At 39.6% G+C, this 18,690-nt stretch overlaps 3 protein-coding genes across 5 annotated transcripts in view; 1 reads left to right on the forward strand and 2 right to left on the reverse strand.

The window, feature by feature from the left end:
* Nucleotides 1-3,287, reverse strand: part of sytl5 (synaptotagmin-like 5) — a 44,208-nt gene extending 40,921 nt beyond the window's left edge. For all 3 annotated transcript variants that reach the window (XM_044130912.1, XM_044130913.1, XM_044130910.1), the window contains exon 1: nucleotides 3,198-3,287. The gene's annotated coding sequence lies outside the window, so the exon portion shown is untranslated. The remainder of the gene's footprint in view (nucleotides 1-3,197) is intronic.
* Nucleotides 3,288-5,259: 1,972 nt separating this feature from the next.
* On the forward strand, nucleotides 5,260-7,812 carry LOC122839395 (dynein light chain Tctex-type 1-like). Its single transcript, XM_044130917.1, has 5 exons — nucleotides 5,260-5,416; nucleotides 6,303-6,344; nucleotides 6,436-6,559; nucleotides 6,668-6,745; nucleotides 7,224-7,812. The coding sequence occupies exons 1-5, from the start codon at nucleotides 5,378-5,380 to the stop codon at nucleotides 7,292-7,294; spliced, it is 354 nt and encodes a 117-aa protein (XP_043986852.1). The 5' UTR covers nucleotides 5,260-5,377; the 3' UTR covers nucleotides 7,295-7,812.
* Nucleotides 7,813-8,015: 203 nt separating this feature from the next.
* Nucleotides 8,016-16,687, reverse strand: xk (X-linked Kx blood group (McLeod syndrome)). The gene is made up of 3 exons (XM_044130914.1): nucleotides 16,309-16,687; nucleotides 10,259-10,521; nucleotides 8,016-9,730 (listed from the first exon to the last, which is right to left on the reverse strand). The coding sequence occupies exons 1-3, from the start codon at nucleotides 16,551-16,553 to the stop codon at nucleotides 8,805-8,807; spliced, it is 1,434 nt and encodes a 477-aa protein (XP_043986849.1). The 5' UTR covers nucleotides 16,554-16,687; the 3' UTR covers nucleotides 8,016-8,804.
* Nucleotides 16,688-18,690: the final 2,003 nt, after the last annotated feature.

Below are 18,690 nucleotides of genomic sequence, written 5' to 3' on the forward strand. Positions count from 1 at the left end.
CAGATTTAATCTGGATCTAATCTGTCTCTTAGCAGATCATTCTCATGTGTTAGAGGCTGCTGCACATGTATCTCAGACGTGAAAACAGATGCACATTTAAAACACAAATTATTCACCAGTTCACAAAACAATGGAGCACAAAGTGAATCAAAATCCTGATCCAACGCCTAAAACATATTCAATTCAACTTTAGATTCTGAGCTGAGATACTGCTAGAGGTTAAACTGGACTACCAGCTAATTCAATTCAATTATTTTTTTCTTTTAATTTTCTGGGAAAATGTTGCTACTGAGAAATAAACAGAAGTCAATCTTAAGTTTATGTTGTGCCATGCATGTGCAGGGAGGTGCATCTCAGATTTCCTTCGTATATACACCTTAATATACTGTTTGTATGTAAACAAAAGAGATTTTGTTATGGCTGCTCAGATAACAGAAAGCATAAGTGACTTTTGACGTGACGGACAGCTCCGTCGCCTGGATTACCTGTGACACAGCATCAGTCTGACAGGGTGAGCTGCAGCCTGAAACCTCTGCTATAACACTGCGTCTCTATCTGTCAGCGCACGTTGTGGTGCTGAAGGGGCTCCGTTCTCTGTTGCCTCATCGTGGAGATGCAGCCCTCTAATGCTGTGTGACTGCTCTCCCCAGGGGTTTCTTTTCGCTCTACTGCCTGAGCCTTGCTGGCTGCATGGAGAGAAATTAGGGAATCCCTGCATTCGCTGGCTTTCTATGCTGCTTTACTCATCCATTTGTTCCCCCCACCCTCTCTCCCCCTGCCTCCAGCCTGAGTGCTGTGCAAAGGCTCAGTTATCATTAGGGAGGTATTCCTGTGACAATGATAAAAACAGCCTCAGCAGATACGGCATCTTTTTTGCTTATGGAAGCCAAATGAACCAATTTGGAGGAGTGCCACTGTGACAAATTACAGTATAATAGGATATCTTAAACCGAGCCCTGGCTTCTTGCTTGTGAAATTCACTGCAGCGTAAATTTTAGCAGAGATCATTTGAACCAGAAAAACAAGGACTTTACACAAAAAGAGTGGATATTTATCAGCTCGTTTATCATTTACTACGTCATATTTTCATTTATTGTTGTCATGATGATGTTTAAAACCACCAAGGCTATCTGTGGGAATTGTTAGCTTTGGTATTTTCACCGCTGTTTGTTCGATGATAATATCATTACATGTCAATACATTTGAAAATATGATTAAATGCTGTTACTGTGAGCAGTTTAGTGATACAAATCATGGTTCTTTATGTAAAAAGGAGTAATAAATAGTTCTTATTATCGTCACTTTTATCGTTATCAGAGTAATGCCACACAATATTATGACAGCACTTTAAGTCCAGTGGCATAAAAAAGTATTCATATCCTTAAACTTCTTCATACTTTGTTACATTGCAAGTGAAAGGTTTTTAGTTTTTCTAAAGAGCTTATCTTTAATGTGATAAAGCTAAGGAAACAATGTTTTTTAAATGTTTATTCATCAATAAAAAATAGAAAAAGCATTGTGTGCATAATGTGTTCAATCTTATGCCCCTAATAAAATCAAGTGCAACCAGTTTTCACCTAAATAGTGAATTATTTGTAGATTCATGTCAGCATCAAAGGTCTTAGAATGAAATCTTGTAAGCAAATGGCATCTAGAAAGGTAACAGAACAAAGTTAGGTCATAATAATATATAACCAGCCAAAGCAGCATCATGCTGTGGGTTTATTTTCCTCTAGTGCGAACAAGGAAGCTGCAGTCAACAATGACGGGAGCATGAGTGGTCTGTTAAAGGCTGCAAAACACTCAAGACAAGGAGAGAGGTTAGATTAGGTTTAGATTAAAGCATATTCAAGTGTTATAATGGCCCAGTCAAAGTCCAGACCCAAATCCAAATGAGAATAGGTGGCAGCACCTGAAAACTGTTCACACAAGCTCTCCATCCAGTCTGACTGAGCGTGAGCTATAACCATACACACTTTGCTTACTGCAGTAACATGTTTTCTGTAGCTACTCACTCAGTGTAAGTACCCACTTAGGCCAGCAGCCAAATGCATCTGACAAGCAAAATAGCTACTTGGAAAAGCTGACTATATCTTTGTAATATTTTTACTTCATCATGGCAGCTCAGACTGGATACAGATCAATGCTTGATGCCAAAAGGCTGTATATATAAAAACCATCTAGAGTAATTCACAACTCCTTAAACTACAAGTGGAGAAAAAATGTTTTAATTTTAGTGATGAGATCAGAGGTGAAAGTAAGAAAGATATACTCAAAAACAACAACAACAACAACAAAAACTCAACAGTTCTGCATCCTTTCTCAGTAAATCTGGATTAATTCTGGCTCTGAAGGTAACAAATCGCCTCGTCTTTTTAACGGGATAAGTGTTTTGTTGCACACAAAATACATTAACTAAATATTCAGCTTGACCTAACGTAAAATCCTGATCTTTTTGATCATATGCAGGGGCTTCAATCAAGAACAATTAGTCCACAAACATCTGCATCACCTCCCATCTCACATCATCATATCTGCCGATTTGAACCAAAAACCTGTGAATTGGAATGAGGTCAGCCTGTGTCTTCCTCAGTGCATTGTGTCATCTAACCCTGCAGCAGCAGCAGCAGCAGCATGTACATGTGACCTTTTCCAGAAACACCATTCACCCCTGAGGAGAGCCGGGACATCCTGGAGAACCCATGAGCAGGGTCAGCATCAAACAAGCAGACATACACCTTCTATAGTGCTCACTTCTTCTTGTCCTGGCATTTAAACCCACTTTTATCATTTGATGTAATCACCTCCATCTCCCTGCGTGGAAGAAGTTAAAGTGCTACGGATCAGTATTGTACTAATGCATTGGTTCCTCTGTTCTCGAAGCCAGTGGAGGCGGCTGAAAGCAGGAAAAAGAGCTTTCCTGCTGCATTGCACCTGCCTAAACGCGCCTAACTTTGCAGGGGAAGTGGGCTGTCTGCTCCCAGTAATGTGTTCCCGGTCCACCGAGGTCGTGATGATGGACGGAAAGCACCCCCTCCCTTCCTTTCCTCCTCTACCCAAAACAAGAAATCACTCAAAAAACGAAAAGAAAGAAAGAACAAACCAGAACCTGCAAACCGGCGACAGCGGCTGGCCACAAGAAACCTGATAATAAAAATAAAAATTGCACTGGGCTGACCCGCAGAGGGGAGCCTTACCTGGCGGCTGCGGGGATTCTCCAGCAGAGGAGCGGGGCAGGCTGAGGAAATCAGTCCGGGAATCGCGCCGAGTGTGTCCGCCTGTCGGTGCGTCTCAGCGCCGTCTGAAGGCAGAGATCCACCGCCAGGGTGTTCCCGACAGGAGGGGGCGTGGTGTGCGTGTCAGTGTGTGTGCGTGCGTGTGAGGGGCACGCACACAACCCCACAGATGTGTGTGTGTGTGTGTGTGTGTGTCCCCCCCCCCCCCAACCCCCTTCCTCTTCTTCTTCTTCCTCTTCTTCTTCTTCTTCTGCCAATGCGACAATTTTATTCCCATGTTTGCGGACTTTATGAATGAATCCGTAGATAATTTCGCTCAGAGCAGCAGATCGCTGCAGAGCTGTGGGAATCTCCTCATTGTCACAGCCCACATTATGTACCGTGGATTTCCCTGCTGCCATCCGCTGGGAGTCTGGTTTTGTTTCAGTGGAGCTGCCAGCCGCACAGTGACCGTGGGGACTGGAGATCCGGATGAAACACTGGTCAGTTTAGATAAACAGCGCTGTGAGACACAGATGAAATCAACAGATATTGATCTCGTTTGCCTCTGTGGTACATAAGAAATAACCTTGTTTGAGAGCTCCGTGATCTAATGCACTTCTCTCAAAGCTGCTCTTATTGAATTACATTCACATATCGCGGAACAGCTGATGAAAAATTGGCTTCTCACTGTTATTGTCCTAAATTTACTTTATTCTCTGACAGATAGATAGATAGATAGATAGATAGATAGATAGATAGATAGATAGATAGATAGATAGATAGATAGATAGATAGATAGATAGATAGATAGATAGATAGATAGATAGATAGATAGATAGATAGATAGATAGATAGATAGATAGATAGATAGATAGATAGTTTGTTAATACATATTGTTTAATCATTATTTACTGAAAACAGTAAGAATTTAGATAAAAAGAAAAAAATATTTGCAATCCTCTTGAATCATGATTCTTTATAAATTATAAATAGCATTTAAAAAAACTAAAAATGTTTGAACATGTATATATGTAAAAAAAAAAAAATCAAAGACATCTTGTTGTAACTAAATGGTGTGCCTATTGATTTGTGGTTAAATATATTTGTTTTTGCTTATGTTTTGGAAATAGTTGTTTTTTTCTTATAATAATGGCAAATCAGAAAATTCATACAAAGTGTTTCCATTCTTTTCAATTCAGTTTATTAATTGGACTCTAATTTACCACCAATTCCATTGCAAGGCACTTTCATGAGACAAACAGGTCCAGTTTACGTTTAGAAACATATCAAATCATACATAAATTCAATTACAAACATTCTATATTTTCCTGGTTATAAAATACAGTCAGATTACGTTTATTGTGCCAAATGGTAGAAAGTTGGGAAAGAAAGCCTATTGAATTCATTCAGTCAATACCTTTGCAGCAATATCTAACACTATGCAAGCACTGAATGATAGTGAAGAAGCATCATTTCTCTCATCTTGTATATGCACTCAGCAAAGGATAATTCTATTCTATTCTATTCTATTCTATTCTATTCTATTCTATTCTATTCTATTCTATTCTATTCTATTCTATTCTATTCTATTCTATTCTATTCTATTCTATTCCTAGCTAAATGGTTGTCCTAAAAGAGATATTTCAGAACAAACTGAGGCACTTTAAATGGAACGTTTATTTAAAAAAATAAAAATAAAATAAAAAATAAGATGAAAATTTTAATTAAAGACACTGAAAAAGATCTTGGTGCTTCATTTCCAATACTTGCTGTTAAAATGTGTGTCTCTAAAGGATCCTCAGGCATAGGAGCAATTACAAAATGATTTCATGTGATATAGATTTGGAAGATTCCCTTAAAAAGGTGGTCATTTGATCAGACTCAAAAGTAAGAATCCAGAACTGCAAATTAAATTAACTTATATATATTATAAACTTTTTTTTCCATAGCCAGAGTCTCACTCCACTGAAAAAAGAGACATAACGGAGTTTACAAATCCCTGACACCTATGCAGCCCACGACGCACTAATAATTCAGACCAGTAGGCGGCGCCAACACTCGGTGTAAACTTCTCATAAAGAAGTAGAAGAAGCGTTTCAACAGGAAAAACAGCAATCACCAGGGATCATCCCAAAGAGAAGAGACAGGCGGTGTTTTGTATGCTGACAGGGATGGAGGAGTACACCTCTGGGGATGATGTGAAGTTATTTTTTATTCTTTTACATTTATAAAAAGCTCTACGGTTAACGTTTTAAATCCGTGTCCGTTTGTCAAAGCAGTTAGCTGTTAGCGCAGTCAGTTAGCTGATGGGTGTGGTTACTCTCTCAGCATCATTTTCTCTTTGTTTAACATCTACGATATTTAAAAAAGACAGTCACAGGTGTATTAACTGATGGGCCATACATATACTGCCAAATGATTTAATTAAATAATACAGACAGGGTAATGTATAACTAAACTGAAAATAAATCACTTGATGTTGCATTTATACTCAGAACAAAGCAGTTATTTCTGTGCCTTTTTGGCCTCTTAACGGTGTCAAATCAGGGTTTAAGGTTGATCTGTGGTTGAATCATAAAAAAAATGTCGCCTTAAGTAATACCCTAATCTGTAGTATAAAATTCAAATCTAACATGGGATTTTTAAACTCAGATGACCAATGTTTTGCTAATTTTAAAGCCAACTTAACCTTTGTGTTGTGTCAAAATCATAATAATAAATTAATCTGGATTTTTTTTTTTTATTAATTTTTGTTTCATTTTAGATTATTTTAACATGTCTGGCTGTTTATAGACCTTGTGAATTATTTCTATGGGTCAAGTTGTTATTTAAAGATTGTCATCAGTTTTCTCTTTCTCTTCTACAAAGTCTAACAACTGCTAATGAAGCAAAGAGAAAATAAATTCCATATAAACTGAATTAACTGTACTGTACAGTGCTGTTTTTTGACTTTGTTTCAGTAATAGTATAGTTGATATGGCATTCAACCTATACTACTAAATAAAATAAAAAAAGAGTGGTTTGCTGTTCTGTAAAACCAACTTCATGTTTCCTTTCATTGTTTCTTTCAAAACAATCCCGCAGGGCAACTTCAACACTGACGAGACAAGTGTTTTGGTGAAGGAGGTAAGATTTTACACCTTAAAATTATGAGTATCAAACTTTATTCGAATGCAGTACATATGTGAAAATCCCCCTGGTTGTTGCTTTGCCTCAGTGTATCGAAGGAGTGATTGGTGGAACAGACTATAACCACAACAAGGTGAACCAGTGGACCGCCAACATCGTTGAGCATTCACTGACTCACCTGGTGAAGCAGGGTCGCCCCTTCAAATACATCGGTGAGCCACCATTTGCATTATTCACATGTAATGATGTAGAAAGCTTGTAGTCGGTTAAATACATAAGGTGTAATGTGCATATGTGTAACACTGTTTGTTGTGATTCAGTGAATTGTACCATCATGCAGAAGAGCGGTGCAGGTCTTCACACAGCCAATTCCTGCTACTGGGACACCACTACAGACGGTAGGAGACAGTAGAGCCGGCTTGTGTGGCACTAAGTGCTAAAACCACCTGCTGATGATTTATTTGAGTATCTTTGAAATCATAGACCAAAACCAACCAAACTAATTCCAAAGCATTAAGCTAACAGTTATTTCAGTAAAAAGTTGTGCCATGAGAATTAAGAAGCAATGCTAAATTTGTGTGATTCATGATCAATAACAAGTTCTTAAGGATGGAAGTAAACCAGCCATGTTCAAACAAGCTGTTCTCTTCTCTCTTTTCTTTGATTTCACCTCAAATTGTATAATTTGAAACAAACTACATCAAAAAACACATTGTCTCACAAACTTCTTGCATTGATTGCAGTTAGACTGCTTAGTTAACGTTGCTATTTTCTGTAGCCATCTAAGCATTTGTTTCTGTTTAAAGGCAAAAGTTTTGTAATTAAAATAGGATATATTCCATTAAACGGCTGGTTTTTTTGTTATTGCATTTTCAGGAAGCTGCACGGTCCGGTGGGAGAACCGCACCATGTACTGTGTGGTCAGTGTGTTTGCTGTGGCGATGTGACAGCGGCGCCGAGCTGCAGACGCTCTCCCTCCAAGCGCCGTCAGCTCCGAAGCCGAGATCAAAGTGACACCAGGTCATGAGACGAAATCCTCCCAGGACTCAATTTCTGCCCTCGGGCAGCTCTGCGTATGTGAACTGGTGTCCGTGTGGATGAAAGTTATTTTCAGAAAACCGGGCTGGTAGAATTTATTTTCAGTCAAAATAAATGACGGTCTGAAACATTAATTGGGCTCAAGCCTCTTTGCAATAGTTGTACTTTCTTATTTATACTTAGAAAATGCTAAACGTCATGATGTCTCATAAAACATTCAGCTCAAATTCTGATTTTGCAAAAAGATGTAGAAGAAAAAGTCTTGTTTTTGTAAATGTTAATTTACTATAGTGTTTTCTATTAGTTTATATTGATGTTATTTGTTCTGTGCATGTAGTTCAGAGGTTTTTTCTCATTTTCTGGGTTAAATTCCTTGAAAGCAGCTTCAGAACTATTGATGTTCAGTAAATAAATGCCATTGTCCATATTTTACTAGTGTGTGTAAATTTTTTCTTTTACTTAAAGCAATATATATATATATATATATATATCAAACTGTATATATATATATGTAGTTTGAGTAATTGACCACTAGATGTCAGCACAGCATGAAAACAAAACGGGTGCAGTCTTCACATATAAATCTAGATTTATTTTTAACTAGGCATTTATCTTATGCAACACTTCAAGTGTCTCAGAATGTTTTATTTTTTGGCATTAAAGGCTGCGTATTTGTACGAACAGAAGCATTCTGGCAATTCCTTTGCAGATACGGTGCAAAGACACTGATTCTCTCCAATGTAAAGTTACATTTAAGATTGAAAACAAACAACTTTTTGTGATTTTTCGTTTGTACAATTAGTCTATTTTGTGCACTCTGAATATCCAAAGTGATGAGACAAAAAGCATTTCACGTCACTATGGCTGCTCGACAGTTGAGTAAAAAGACATTTTCTTATGTAAACGTGCAAAATACATATTAATGCTTCTTGGAAATGCCTGTGCTTTACGCTTTACTATAGCATGTGAAACATCTCACCATCAAGAATGAGCACATCACAGAAGCAGTGTGTGATAACCGTAAAGCTATTATGGGAGGAGTAAAAAAAAGCTGATTGCTTGCAGCCATAAAACTGGCGAGTTTTCTTCTTAAAAGCTGTTGCACCTCATCTGAGGTTGGACATCTGCATGCATCCATGCCAAAACGGGACACTAATACAATCAGATTAAATGCGTTGGCTCTAGGTTATCCCCACACAGCATGGCCTAAATGCTGCAGGAAGGAAGGTGCTGCCTGGAAATATGAGCTATCATCATATTTGTTTGTTTGTAGCCACAATGAATCTATATTTGTCTTTTTTTAAAAGCAGACATTGAAATATGAGATCAGAGGGCTGTAAGACCAACAGAGGGACAGATGTGGCACTTTAAAGGTTACGAAAAGTTTGCTGAATGGCACATTGGGACCGTTGTGATGCTTCAGACGTTGCAGGACACTGTGTGGCTTACATCCCCGTTGACTCCACCTCTGATGCTGTTTTCCACATTAGGAGCGTCATAGATCGTGTCATTGAGAACATCATATGTGGTGTCGTTTTGCACGTCGTCTGCGCTGTTGCTGGATGTGTCGGGAACTTGGTCATTGGATGGTTCTTGGTGGACAGATGTCTCCAGTACCGCCCTCCCCATTGGCCTGTTGTGAGGGGAAGCAGAGGTACACAAGACGCAGAGGACGGACGAGCAATCCCAGAGGCCCTGCGTCATGCTGGAGGAGAAGAGCCTCCGGCACGGATGGCAGAACTGGTAGAAGACCAGCATGAAGAAGATGGCCATGGCGTAGGCCAGCAGCAGCTGCAGCACCAGCAGAGGCGCGAAGATGAACTCGTAGAAGTCCGTTTTGTGCATATACCACAGCAGGAGCAGCGAGGCGTTCTCCACAAATCGCACCATGTAGTACACGGCCATGCGATACCAGTTCTGGGACTTGTTGATGAGGTCCTGGTCGTTCAGCTTCACCTGCACGGCCGACCAGCAGAACATGTTGATGCCTGCGTAAAGAAACGTCAGCAGGCACAGCACAATGGTGGTCCCCACCCTGGTGAGGGTCTTCTCTATGTTCTCGGGGAACGGTGAGTGACTCTGCCAGAAGAGGATCCAGGGGTAGAAGAAGAAAACCGAAAAATTCAGGAAAACCACAGGCAGGACCCAGAGCTGCAGGACGGAGCTGAACAGAACTAGGACGACCACACGCGTGGCGATCTCGAAGCCTCTCCACAGGAAGATGCAGAGGTAAGCCATGGGTCGGATGTCCACCTCGTAGTCATCGTATTTGAGCTTAATTGCCAGGATGTTGCAGCGCAGCGCTCCATACACAATGGACAGAAGGGAGATCACCATCAGTGTGCCTTACAGAGAGAGGGAGAAAAAGAGGAAGGTAAAATCTGTTAAAAGTGTAGGACTCAACGTCAGAGACAAAGTACCATGTACAGTTTGTGTCTGAACACTATGAGTTATAGTCTGACTCTCTAAGGGACGGTGTCAATCTCCAGTCCTGAAGGGCCGCAGTCCTGCAACTCTTATATGTGCCTCTGCTGCACCACACCTTAATAGAATAATTAAGTCATTAGCAAGGCTTTGGAGAACTGATCTACACAAGGAGCAGGTAATTAAGCCACTTCATTCCAGTGTTTTGTACCTGTGGCACATTAAAAACTGCAGGACAGCGGCCCTCAAGGACTGGAGTTTGACACCCCTGCTCCAAGGTTTTCACCTGAAAGGCATTTAAGAGAGAAAAGCAGCATTTTCATCATCTGTACCAGTGGGGTTGTTACATAACTCCACTTGGACTCAACATCCAGCTCAGCCCACACTGTAGCACACTTGCGACAGACTTGAACTAATTCCTCCTCCACACACCTACTCCTCTTCCTCACCTCTTCCGATGGACACCTCCTGCTGCAGCACGCAGATGTAGAGCTGCAGGGTGAGCTGCGGAGCCGATCCCAGGAAGGCCTGGATCACAGAGGTGCGGGAGAACGCGGCTCGGTGTGTGAACAGCTTCCCCTCGGCCTGACCCACCTGCCGTTCCACTTCCTCCGACTGACCCTCGCGGGGCATCTGCTTCTTCCTGGTGATGCTGACATAGGGCTCCTCCACTTGGCCCACGCTGCCGTAGATGCAGAACGCCTCCAGACACCTGGAGCAGCAGAGAGCAGAGGCAATGACAAACTAATGCTGAATTACTCAGTCTGTTGCATATCATTACTGTCTATAAATATTACTTGGTTCCTGCTGTATGTACTGTCATCTGTGAAACCTTTTATAGAAAAAAAATGTTCCTCAGGTATGCAGCTTCCCTTCAGATGAAAGAGAAAGGAGAATGTTTGGTTATTGAAGTTTTGAACACTTTATAAACCATTAATAGACTGGAATTATGTCCATGCTGCCTTATGCTGAGGAGGAAATTCCCTTGAAATAAGTGTTTCAATGATATTTATGTTATAGAGTGGTCCGTCAAATCTCTTAGAAAACTTGTGAGGTCAGGGTTGAAATCACTTCCTAAAAGAAGCAATTTAAATATTTGCAACACAGACGAGAAGCAGTTTTGAGAAATTGTGGTTATATAACTAAATATTAGTTCAGTGATTCAGCAGAAGCTAAATATTCAGGCAACTTTGAGTTCATATAGTAAAGGTTTGTTTTTGGAGAAAACGTCGGCTGCTTCATAACTGCTAGATATTATTTTTTTCTCACTTTCACTTCTGAGAATTTATCATGGATTGATTACGCTTCATTTTCTGCTTACATGTATTCTTATTTTTACATTTTCTTCTCTGCTTTAGTTCATTCAGATTATTTGCAGCATCTCGTGCACAAGAATGGTGAATGAAGGAAGTCTTTGGCAACTGGTTACAGATTTTCACCGTTCTTGTGAAGGAGCTGAAAGCTGCATGACTGTACAGACCTGAGCATTTCTGCATAGCGTTCGCATTTAAAGGGTGAAAAAGAAGCTGTGAGTGACGACTTTGGACCAATTAATGATCCTCCAATCAAGTAGTGAAAATTTTCTTATAGCTCGATTTTGACTGCTTACTAATGGTTTAGAAAGTATTAGAAGCTTGAACAATAACAATTCGTAAACCATTTAAACGGATGTTGAATTTTGTTCTGCCTTATCTTACACTAAAAGTATTTCATGAGGAAAATATTTAAATTTATACTTTTAACACTTTCTTCAAGCAGTACTTATTATTAATGCTTTACATTTTTAATTTATCATATGATAAATTGATCTGCTACTTATTATAGCAGGCTTATCTGTTTCAGTGTTAAATTATTCACTTACAATATTCGCATGGTTCCAAATTGACAGTGTATCTTTAGAAGTTGAAGTTAACACAACACTTTGAGCTGTTTTGAGATCAATCAATACTTTTTAAAAAATCAATCAAAAATTGTAACATTGGCCAGAGTTGATAATATTTTTACTTATGTTTAATAATATAGTAATTCACATTTTTTATGATGAATATATACACCAACAGTGCTGATTAGTGTTTCCCCACAACAGACATAGTGAAACGCTGCAGCACTGAGATGCTGCAGAGGCTCAATAAGCCTGAGGTAACGTTACCACTACGGTCATTTACATCAGCACTTACTAGTTTGTCATTATGGAGGTCAAAAGAGCCATCAGTGTGAGGGAGAGTCAGTAAATTTCCAATGCAATACTAAAGACTCTGAAGAGCAGAACGCGGGGAAACGAGCTGACGGTCGAGTGGCGCTGATCAGCAGCCAGTGAAACAGCAGGACGTCAGGATTTAAGCCACAGGCCTACAGAGAGACCAAATGTTTATCTGTTCAAAAACACGGCAGGAAAATCAGACACACGACTGGAGCACTTAAAGCATTCGGATTGGAAGAGGGTTTCAGCTTGTTGTGGTTCTACAAGGGTTCCACACATTCATTTAAAAGTTTAACTTTCTTTTTTCAGATTCAACGTTACAAGGAGCTCCAAGTGCTTCACATTCATCATAAAATAAAAAATGTTCAAGTTTCTCAAGAGTATTGAACACGATGAAGAAGGGAAGTACATGAGGGAAAAATAAGAAAGGACCCAAGCATGTCACAATAAACAATAAATCAATTAATCGCATGATAAATTAAAGCAAGCTCAAGAATTTCTGTTTTCATAATTTATTGTTTTTCTCTTTCTACCAAAAACTGGCTGACAAAATACTTCAGTCTGGTGTTTTGGTCTCATCAAGCCCTTTTTTGAAGGAACAATTTTGTTTACAGAGACTTTATAATTCATTTTAATTGTTTTTTTATTGTTGTTGTTTTATTTATTTGTTTGGGATATTTAAAATATCTTCCAGTTCCAATGTTGTATGTATGTTAGAATCTAAAGTGTATTGATCTTTCAGAACATGTACATTCTCATGCCGCTACCTTTCTATTGAAAACGGTCTCAAAACAACAATATTATTATCGTTTATCGCAATATCTTAAGTTGTAATCCTGTCCGGCGTAAAAGGAACTAGCACTGTTATGCCTCTGAACTGATGTGAATAAAGACGCTGTCCTTCAGATATCCTCATGACCTGAATCTGACTTTAAAAAGATATTTTGGTCAGGATCACGTTTACAGTCAACTCTAAGTCAAAGTCACTTTGCTGTAAATGCAGCTTCTACAGTTGGTTTGTGAAGGTGATCTTCCGGTGCAACTTTTGTCCCTCTGCTCACTTTCCTTACTAACTTCCTTTAATTGTGGACTTTGTGCTACGAAGGGCTTAAAAACTGATTAAAGCTCCAAGAGGAAAAATGTAAACAGATTGCGAACCTTGTACTGAAATGATTTTATCTGACTTCTGCACTATCAAGATGAACTTAAGCGAATTTTTGTATGTAGCATCTAAAAGACGAAATTAACATTTGTGAAGAAAGAAAACTAATTAGAAATAATTCACAGAACAGAAAAGGCCATTTTATGAGTCCAGCCCAACAACTGTTGGTGTCACAGCTGCAGTGACAGAGTTAAAATGGTGAAGATAATTTCAGCGTTGTTGTGTCTGGATAAGACAAGAAAACGCGCTTTGGTTGTTCGCAGCGGAGATAGACATTCCCCTCTCTGCTTGTGCTGTCGGTGATAAGCAGCCTGCAGTGACATGCGCTATTCTTAGAACCGTGCTTCACCCAGGCAAGATGTAAATGTCTGAAGAGTAATGACTCAATGAGCACTGGAGGGGACAGAGACTGCTACTGGGAAACAACGTGAGAGCAAAACAGGTTGTCACCGAGTCATCAACACAGCCGTGTTGATTCCTAAATCACACAGAGAGTTTCTCCAGATGTAGAGTCATAACCCCACAAATACTTCAGAGGTTTGACTGCAAACAGTGTCGGTTTCAGAGCTGCTAGATGAAACTAATGTAATTTAGGGCTCTACAACTCCCATATGTTCACAACTCAGCTTTAAGAGTACAACACAATGATTAGGAAGCCCTGAAAAACTAATATTTCTCCTCATTCTCCAATATCTTCCCAACATTAAATTTTTACTGCCATGGGGACGCTGGACCCATTGACCTGCATGTGATAGTATTTGGGGTGGCAGTTAAAGGGTAAAGGCATTGTCTGTGCAGACACAGGTATGTCATAAAACAAATGTTTTCAAAAGAGGCTGCAATTCTGGAAAATGGGAAAAGATTTTCTATAAAGAAATGTTCTTCTGGGACGTGCTCCGGTGGCGTAGAGGTTGGCGCGCCCCACGTTTGGAGGCCTTCAGTCCTTGACGCGGCCGTTGCGGGTTCCATTCCCGGACACGACGACATTTGCTGCATGTCTTCCCTCCTCTCCTTCCCCCTTTCCTGTCAGCCTACTATGAAAAAAAGGGACACTAGAGCCCACAAAAAGGACCCCTGGTGGGTAAAAAAAAAAAAAAAAAGAAAAGAAATGTTCTTCTCAAAAATGAACATTTTAAAAAGCAGAAACTAAACGTTAAAAAAAGCTTAAGATGCTTCTGCTGCACTTTTTTTTTTTTTTTTAGATTAAATTTTATTCTGCACATTCAGTTTTGAGTTGTGTACCATTTGTGGTAACAATAGTTACATTTAGCCAGTTGTTTTATAACTTTGTAAAGTTTGTTTATTTACTGCACCATATTCGCTGTCTAGTGCAAACACCAACATAGATAGAGAGCACAAGTCAGAGTGGGCTGGTAGAGAAACCACAAGTAAAACTACCTTTTTATCCCCATTACTGAAAATAAAAACTAAAAACAAAAGCAAACATGTACCTTAAGAAGGATTGGTGTTCTACACAAGTTTATTGTACACAACATGACTGTGAAACATCTACAATAAACGCATTATCCTCGTGTAGTAGCCTTCTCTCGGTTGATCAGCAACAAGTGGGGGCGGGGCAGTATTGTTTTATATTTCATGATTATGGTAAATTAAAAGCTATGACTGTTCTCCTCTGTAAATTTAGAAAACTAATGAACAAATACAAGCTAAAAAACTACTTATTTGGGAACAGTAGTTAAAGCCCCAAAATGAGTTAATCATTAATTAAAATAGAATTCAACAAAATGTAAATTGGCATTTTAAAGATGGTTAAGAATAGTTCGAAAGCTGGAAAACTTTGCAGATGAATAGGTTACTTTTTAAACTCATAATATGTGGTAAGTTTAGAATTTGGTAGCATTTCAGGTTGTTACAACGTCTTATAAAAACAGTCATAACCTTTCATCTCCTCAACGTTTTGTCACTTTACGTCACTAACTTTCATGCTTTTCACGACAATTTCATGCAATAGATCATAAAGTGCACATAAAGTAACCCCACAAATGGGAAGTAGAGTTATGAGTGGTTTTACAAATAAAGATCTCAAACCTGTGGTCTGTATTGTGTAATAAAAGTAGCTTTTGTAATATTTTCCCAGGATTTGAACATTTCACAATCTATCAAATTCAGAATGGATTTATAGCAGCTTGTCAACACTGTAAAGTTTTGTGTAACTTTTGTTCTACACAGAACCTGTTGTTTTGTGAAGAACAAAAGTTGGTTCTCCACAGTATGAACTCATTTGGGGACTAAAAACAACTGTTTTCGATTTTTAACTGTAAAAACAAAATGAAAAGCTGTGCTGTATATCTTTTTCTTTCACGTTTGAAGACTGTTTAGTGTTGGCATTCTACATAAAATCCCACAAAATTATAATCTTGTTTGTACCATTAAAAATGTGAAAAGGTCTTACTTTTAAAAGCCACTGAAGACGCTTAAACACAGATAACCAAAGCAGATGCAAAATACTTTTAGTGGCTCTGCAAATCAGCCAAGTCAGCTGTCACAGTGCAACCTATAGATATTAGAGGGGTGAGTCGGTTTTACACCAAAGTAGATCTACTGCTGTTTGCACATTGATCACAGAGTTGGGGTGGGGGTGTGTGGACAACAGGGAGGTTTTTTCTAAAAACAAGATTAGTCTCATGTTCCTATAACTAGATGGTCCAGTCAGACCGCAGAGATGCAGGTTTGGTTTAATGGTTCCTTCATCATTGCTGAGCTTCGTGGTGCTGAATTGATCTATTTTCAGACATGGATCAGACACTGAGTGGGCGATTTTGATGAAGGTGTGAAGACTTAGCTGTCAAATGTCACGGGGAATGTGGAATTTATCGATGGCTCTATTGATCAGATGTTTACTTCCGATCAAAATGACACTCACATGCATCGTACTGCATCAACATGAGGACAACCAGACAAAAGCGGAGAGGGGATGCAGGCAACAACAACGTGTGCGCAGAGCATTTTCAGCAACTAGATCCAAACTGAAGCAGCTTAGAGACGATTCAAACACGCACACACCCCTACACGCACGCCCACACACGCCACTGAAGGGGACATGTCCCCGCCTGACACGGCGCACAGCTGGAGGAACCCACTGAATCTCCACAGGCAAACATGCCACCAGCGCTGACCTGACAATGGGACCGAGCTGCAGGATGTGCAGCAGCAGGATGAGGGGTCTGTCTCGGCTCAGGTCCCGGTGGATGAAGGTGAGGGTCAGCTGCACCAGGACGGACGGGACGAGCGTGAAGAGGAGGGTGAGACCTTGCCAGATCTGGTCTCCGGCGGAGCGGTACGTGGTGCTGAGGTACAGCGCTGCCGTGGTCTCGGCCGTGAACAGAGACACTGACACAAAGATGGAGCTGGGAAAGCGCATCCTCACTCACTCCACTCCGCCATCCGGGGGGATGCGGCGCGCTGCTTCGCCCCGGGTCCTCGCGTCCATTACGGGAACCACCGAGCCGTGCGGACGGCGTCGAGCCAGCATACGGGAACGCCGCCTCAGCAGCTGCTAATCAGCGAACTGAGGAAGGAGATGCGTCCTCAGCCGAGGTTATACCAAAGAGTTACGGCAGGGGGCGCTGTGTGACACCGAGGTTGATGCGATGATATGCAGTGATGTCTGCTTTTCAACAACTCGAGCAAATTAATTGAGTTTGGTAATTAGGTACAAACAGTGAAGATGATTTGGTAGACGCATTGTTCAGAGTTATACTGATTTACAGAGCTTGAAAACCAATAACCCAGATTATAAAAAAAAAAAAAGTGAATAGGACTATTACATAAGACCAGTAACAGCAGTTGTGTTGCAGAAATATTTACTTTATGATTAGTATGAGGCATGAAGGCATGATCAGCTGATGCTGAACCCCAGATTGCTGTAATAGCGACCTTCAGCTCTTTTGAATCTTTGGATCTTGGTGTCTCTGCTTTTGCCAAAGATTTTCTGAGGTATTTGGTCATGCTAGTTTCAACTACACTGAAACTATAGTTTTACCAAAACTATAGTTTGTGAAATGAAGTCAGTTTCTTCATTAAGCGTCTCATCATGTCCTTGGCATGTCTGTGTTTGGTGTTTTTTGATGACTTTACTCCTGCTTTACTCAACTGCTTGTCAACTTTTTATTGATCTGACTCTGTGAATATTTATTGGTAATAGCTTTATATCTTAGGCCCTCTGTAGAAGCTGTTAGTACTGATAAATTTTACGTAAAAACAATTTTTTAATATATATTGTCAGTCTTGCAACTCATACCGAATTTGTTCAACCAGTTTGGTAAATAAGAAAGCTACAAAAATAATTTCAAAGCTGAACATTTCTGTGTAGTTTCATCCAGGCAGATCTGGGCTGTCCTCAGAAAGTTGTATGTGGACTTGGGGAAACAGAAGAGAGAAAAGAGGAAAATAATGGATTCCAGCCTTAATGGATCTGCCTTCTAGGTGTCAAATCTTTATAGAACGACTCATCGGGATCTACAGATGCTTAATACGGATAGCATTAGTTATAAAATTATGCCTTAACTATGATTACTAAATGTCTATATTCTCAGAAATATTTGTTAATAACTAAACAAGCATTTATGATATACAACAATGTAACAGAAACTGCGGTGAAAACCCCCATCCAACACTAACCCTGAATTTCACCTTTGCAGGACAATAAAGGTTGTTTCCCTCCTGTCGTCCAATACAACCGATGGTTACCATGGAAACTAATCAGACCCATGGAGACACATTGCTGATCACCATAATATGGTTCTACTTCACCCAAAATTATAAAAGAAAGGAACAATTAACTTGCTTAAAGTGAACAAAATTATTCAGATTCAACTTCTGTTTTAAAGAGCCATTCATATTTTTATTCAATGAACATTACAGAAACATATTTTGACAAAACCACGCTTTTATATGCTTTAGCACATATACAGCATGTCATTGTGTTCAAGATTATGTGTTGCCAGAATAAAGCAAAGCATCCATCTCCTTTTGTTAATTTATTTTGTGATCTGGACACTTAATAATCCTGTGGATTAGACTGTAGTTGCAACAACATTCATTCACTCATGTAGCTTAGAAATATGGAGCGACAGGCACATGTAGCATCAGAAACTGCTTTGGATTGCTGTTGTTTACAGGCCTTTTTTTTTTTCTTTTAATAACGTGAGCCACTTGTTCACACAGTAAATGCTGGCCAAAGCATCTTCCATTTGTATTTTTCGACTTAATGATAATGATTTTTCTAAGGCCACATTATGACAACTAAAAGACATCAATTATTGACGGTAACACAGCTTGGAAAAAAGTCACTTCTGGAATTTACTTAGAAGAAAAATAAGAAGAAAACCAGACTTTTCTTTTTGTTCTTTTCTCATCACAAAGTTACAGCCTAGAACAGATTGTTTTCATTTTCCACAGGGTGAAACAAATTTCAAAGTCTTACAATTTCAAAGTCCCGAGACGGTGGCCGACAGAGCTGCAAGCACCATAAACAGCAGCCACACAAGTGAAACGGA

Source organism: Gambusia affinis, linkage group LG11 (assembly GCF_019740435.1).
Source record: "Gambusia affinis linkage group LG11, SWU_Gaff_1.0, whole genome shotgun sequence".
Taxonomy (NCBI): Eukaryota; Metazoa; Chordata; class Actinopteri; order Cyprinodontiformes; family Poeciliidae; genus Gambusia; species Gambusia affinis.

What these genes read in the sequence shown, in the direction of transcription:
- LOC122839395 (XM_044130917.1), top strand. Translation starts at nt 5,378, where the DNA reads ATGCTGACAGGGATGGAGGAGTACACCTCTGGGGATGAT. An exon ending in AGTACACCTCTGGGGATGAT is followed by an intron (nt 5,417 to 6,302) that starts GTGAAGTTATTT and finishes ACAATCCCGCAG; the next exon opens with GGCAACTTCAACACTGACGA. An exon ending in TCGCCCCTTCAAATACATCG is followed by an intron (nt 6,560 to 6,667) that starts GTGAGCCACCAT and finishes GTTGTGATTCAG; the next exon opens with TGAATTGTACCATCATGCAG.
- xk (XM_044130914.1), bottom strand. Translation starts at nt 16,553, where the DNA reads ATGCGCTTTCCCAGCTCCATCTTTGTGTCAGTGTCTCTGTTCACGGCC. An exon ending in CAGCTCGGTCCCATTGTCAG is followed by an intron (nt 10,522 to 16,308) that starts GTCAGCGCTGGT and finishes CTGCTGCTCCAG; the next exon opens with GTGTCTGGAGGCGTTCTGCA. An exon ending in GGAGGTGTCCATCGGAAGAG is followed by an intron (nt 9,731 to 10,258) that starts GTGAGGAAGAGG and finishes TCTCTCTGTAAG; the next exon opens with GCACACTGATGGTGATCTCC.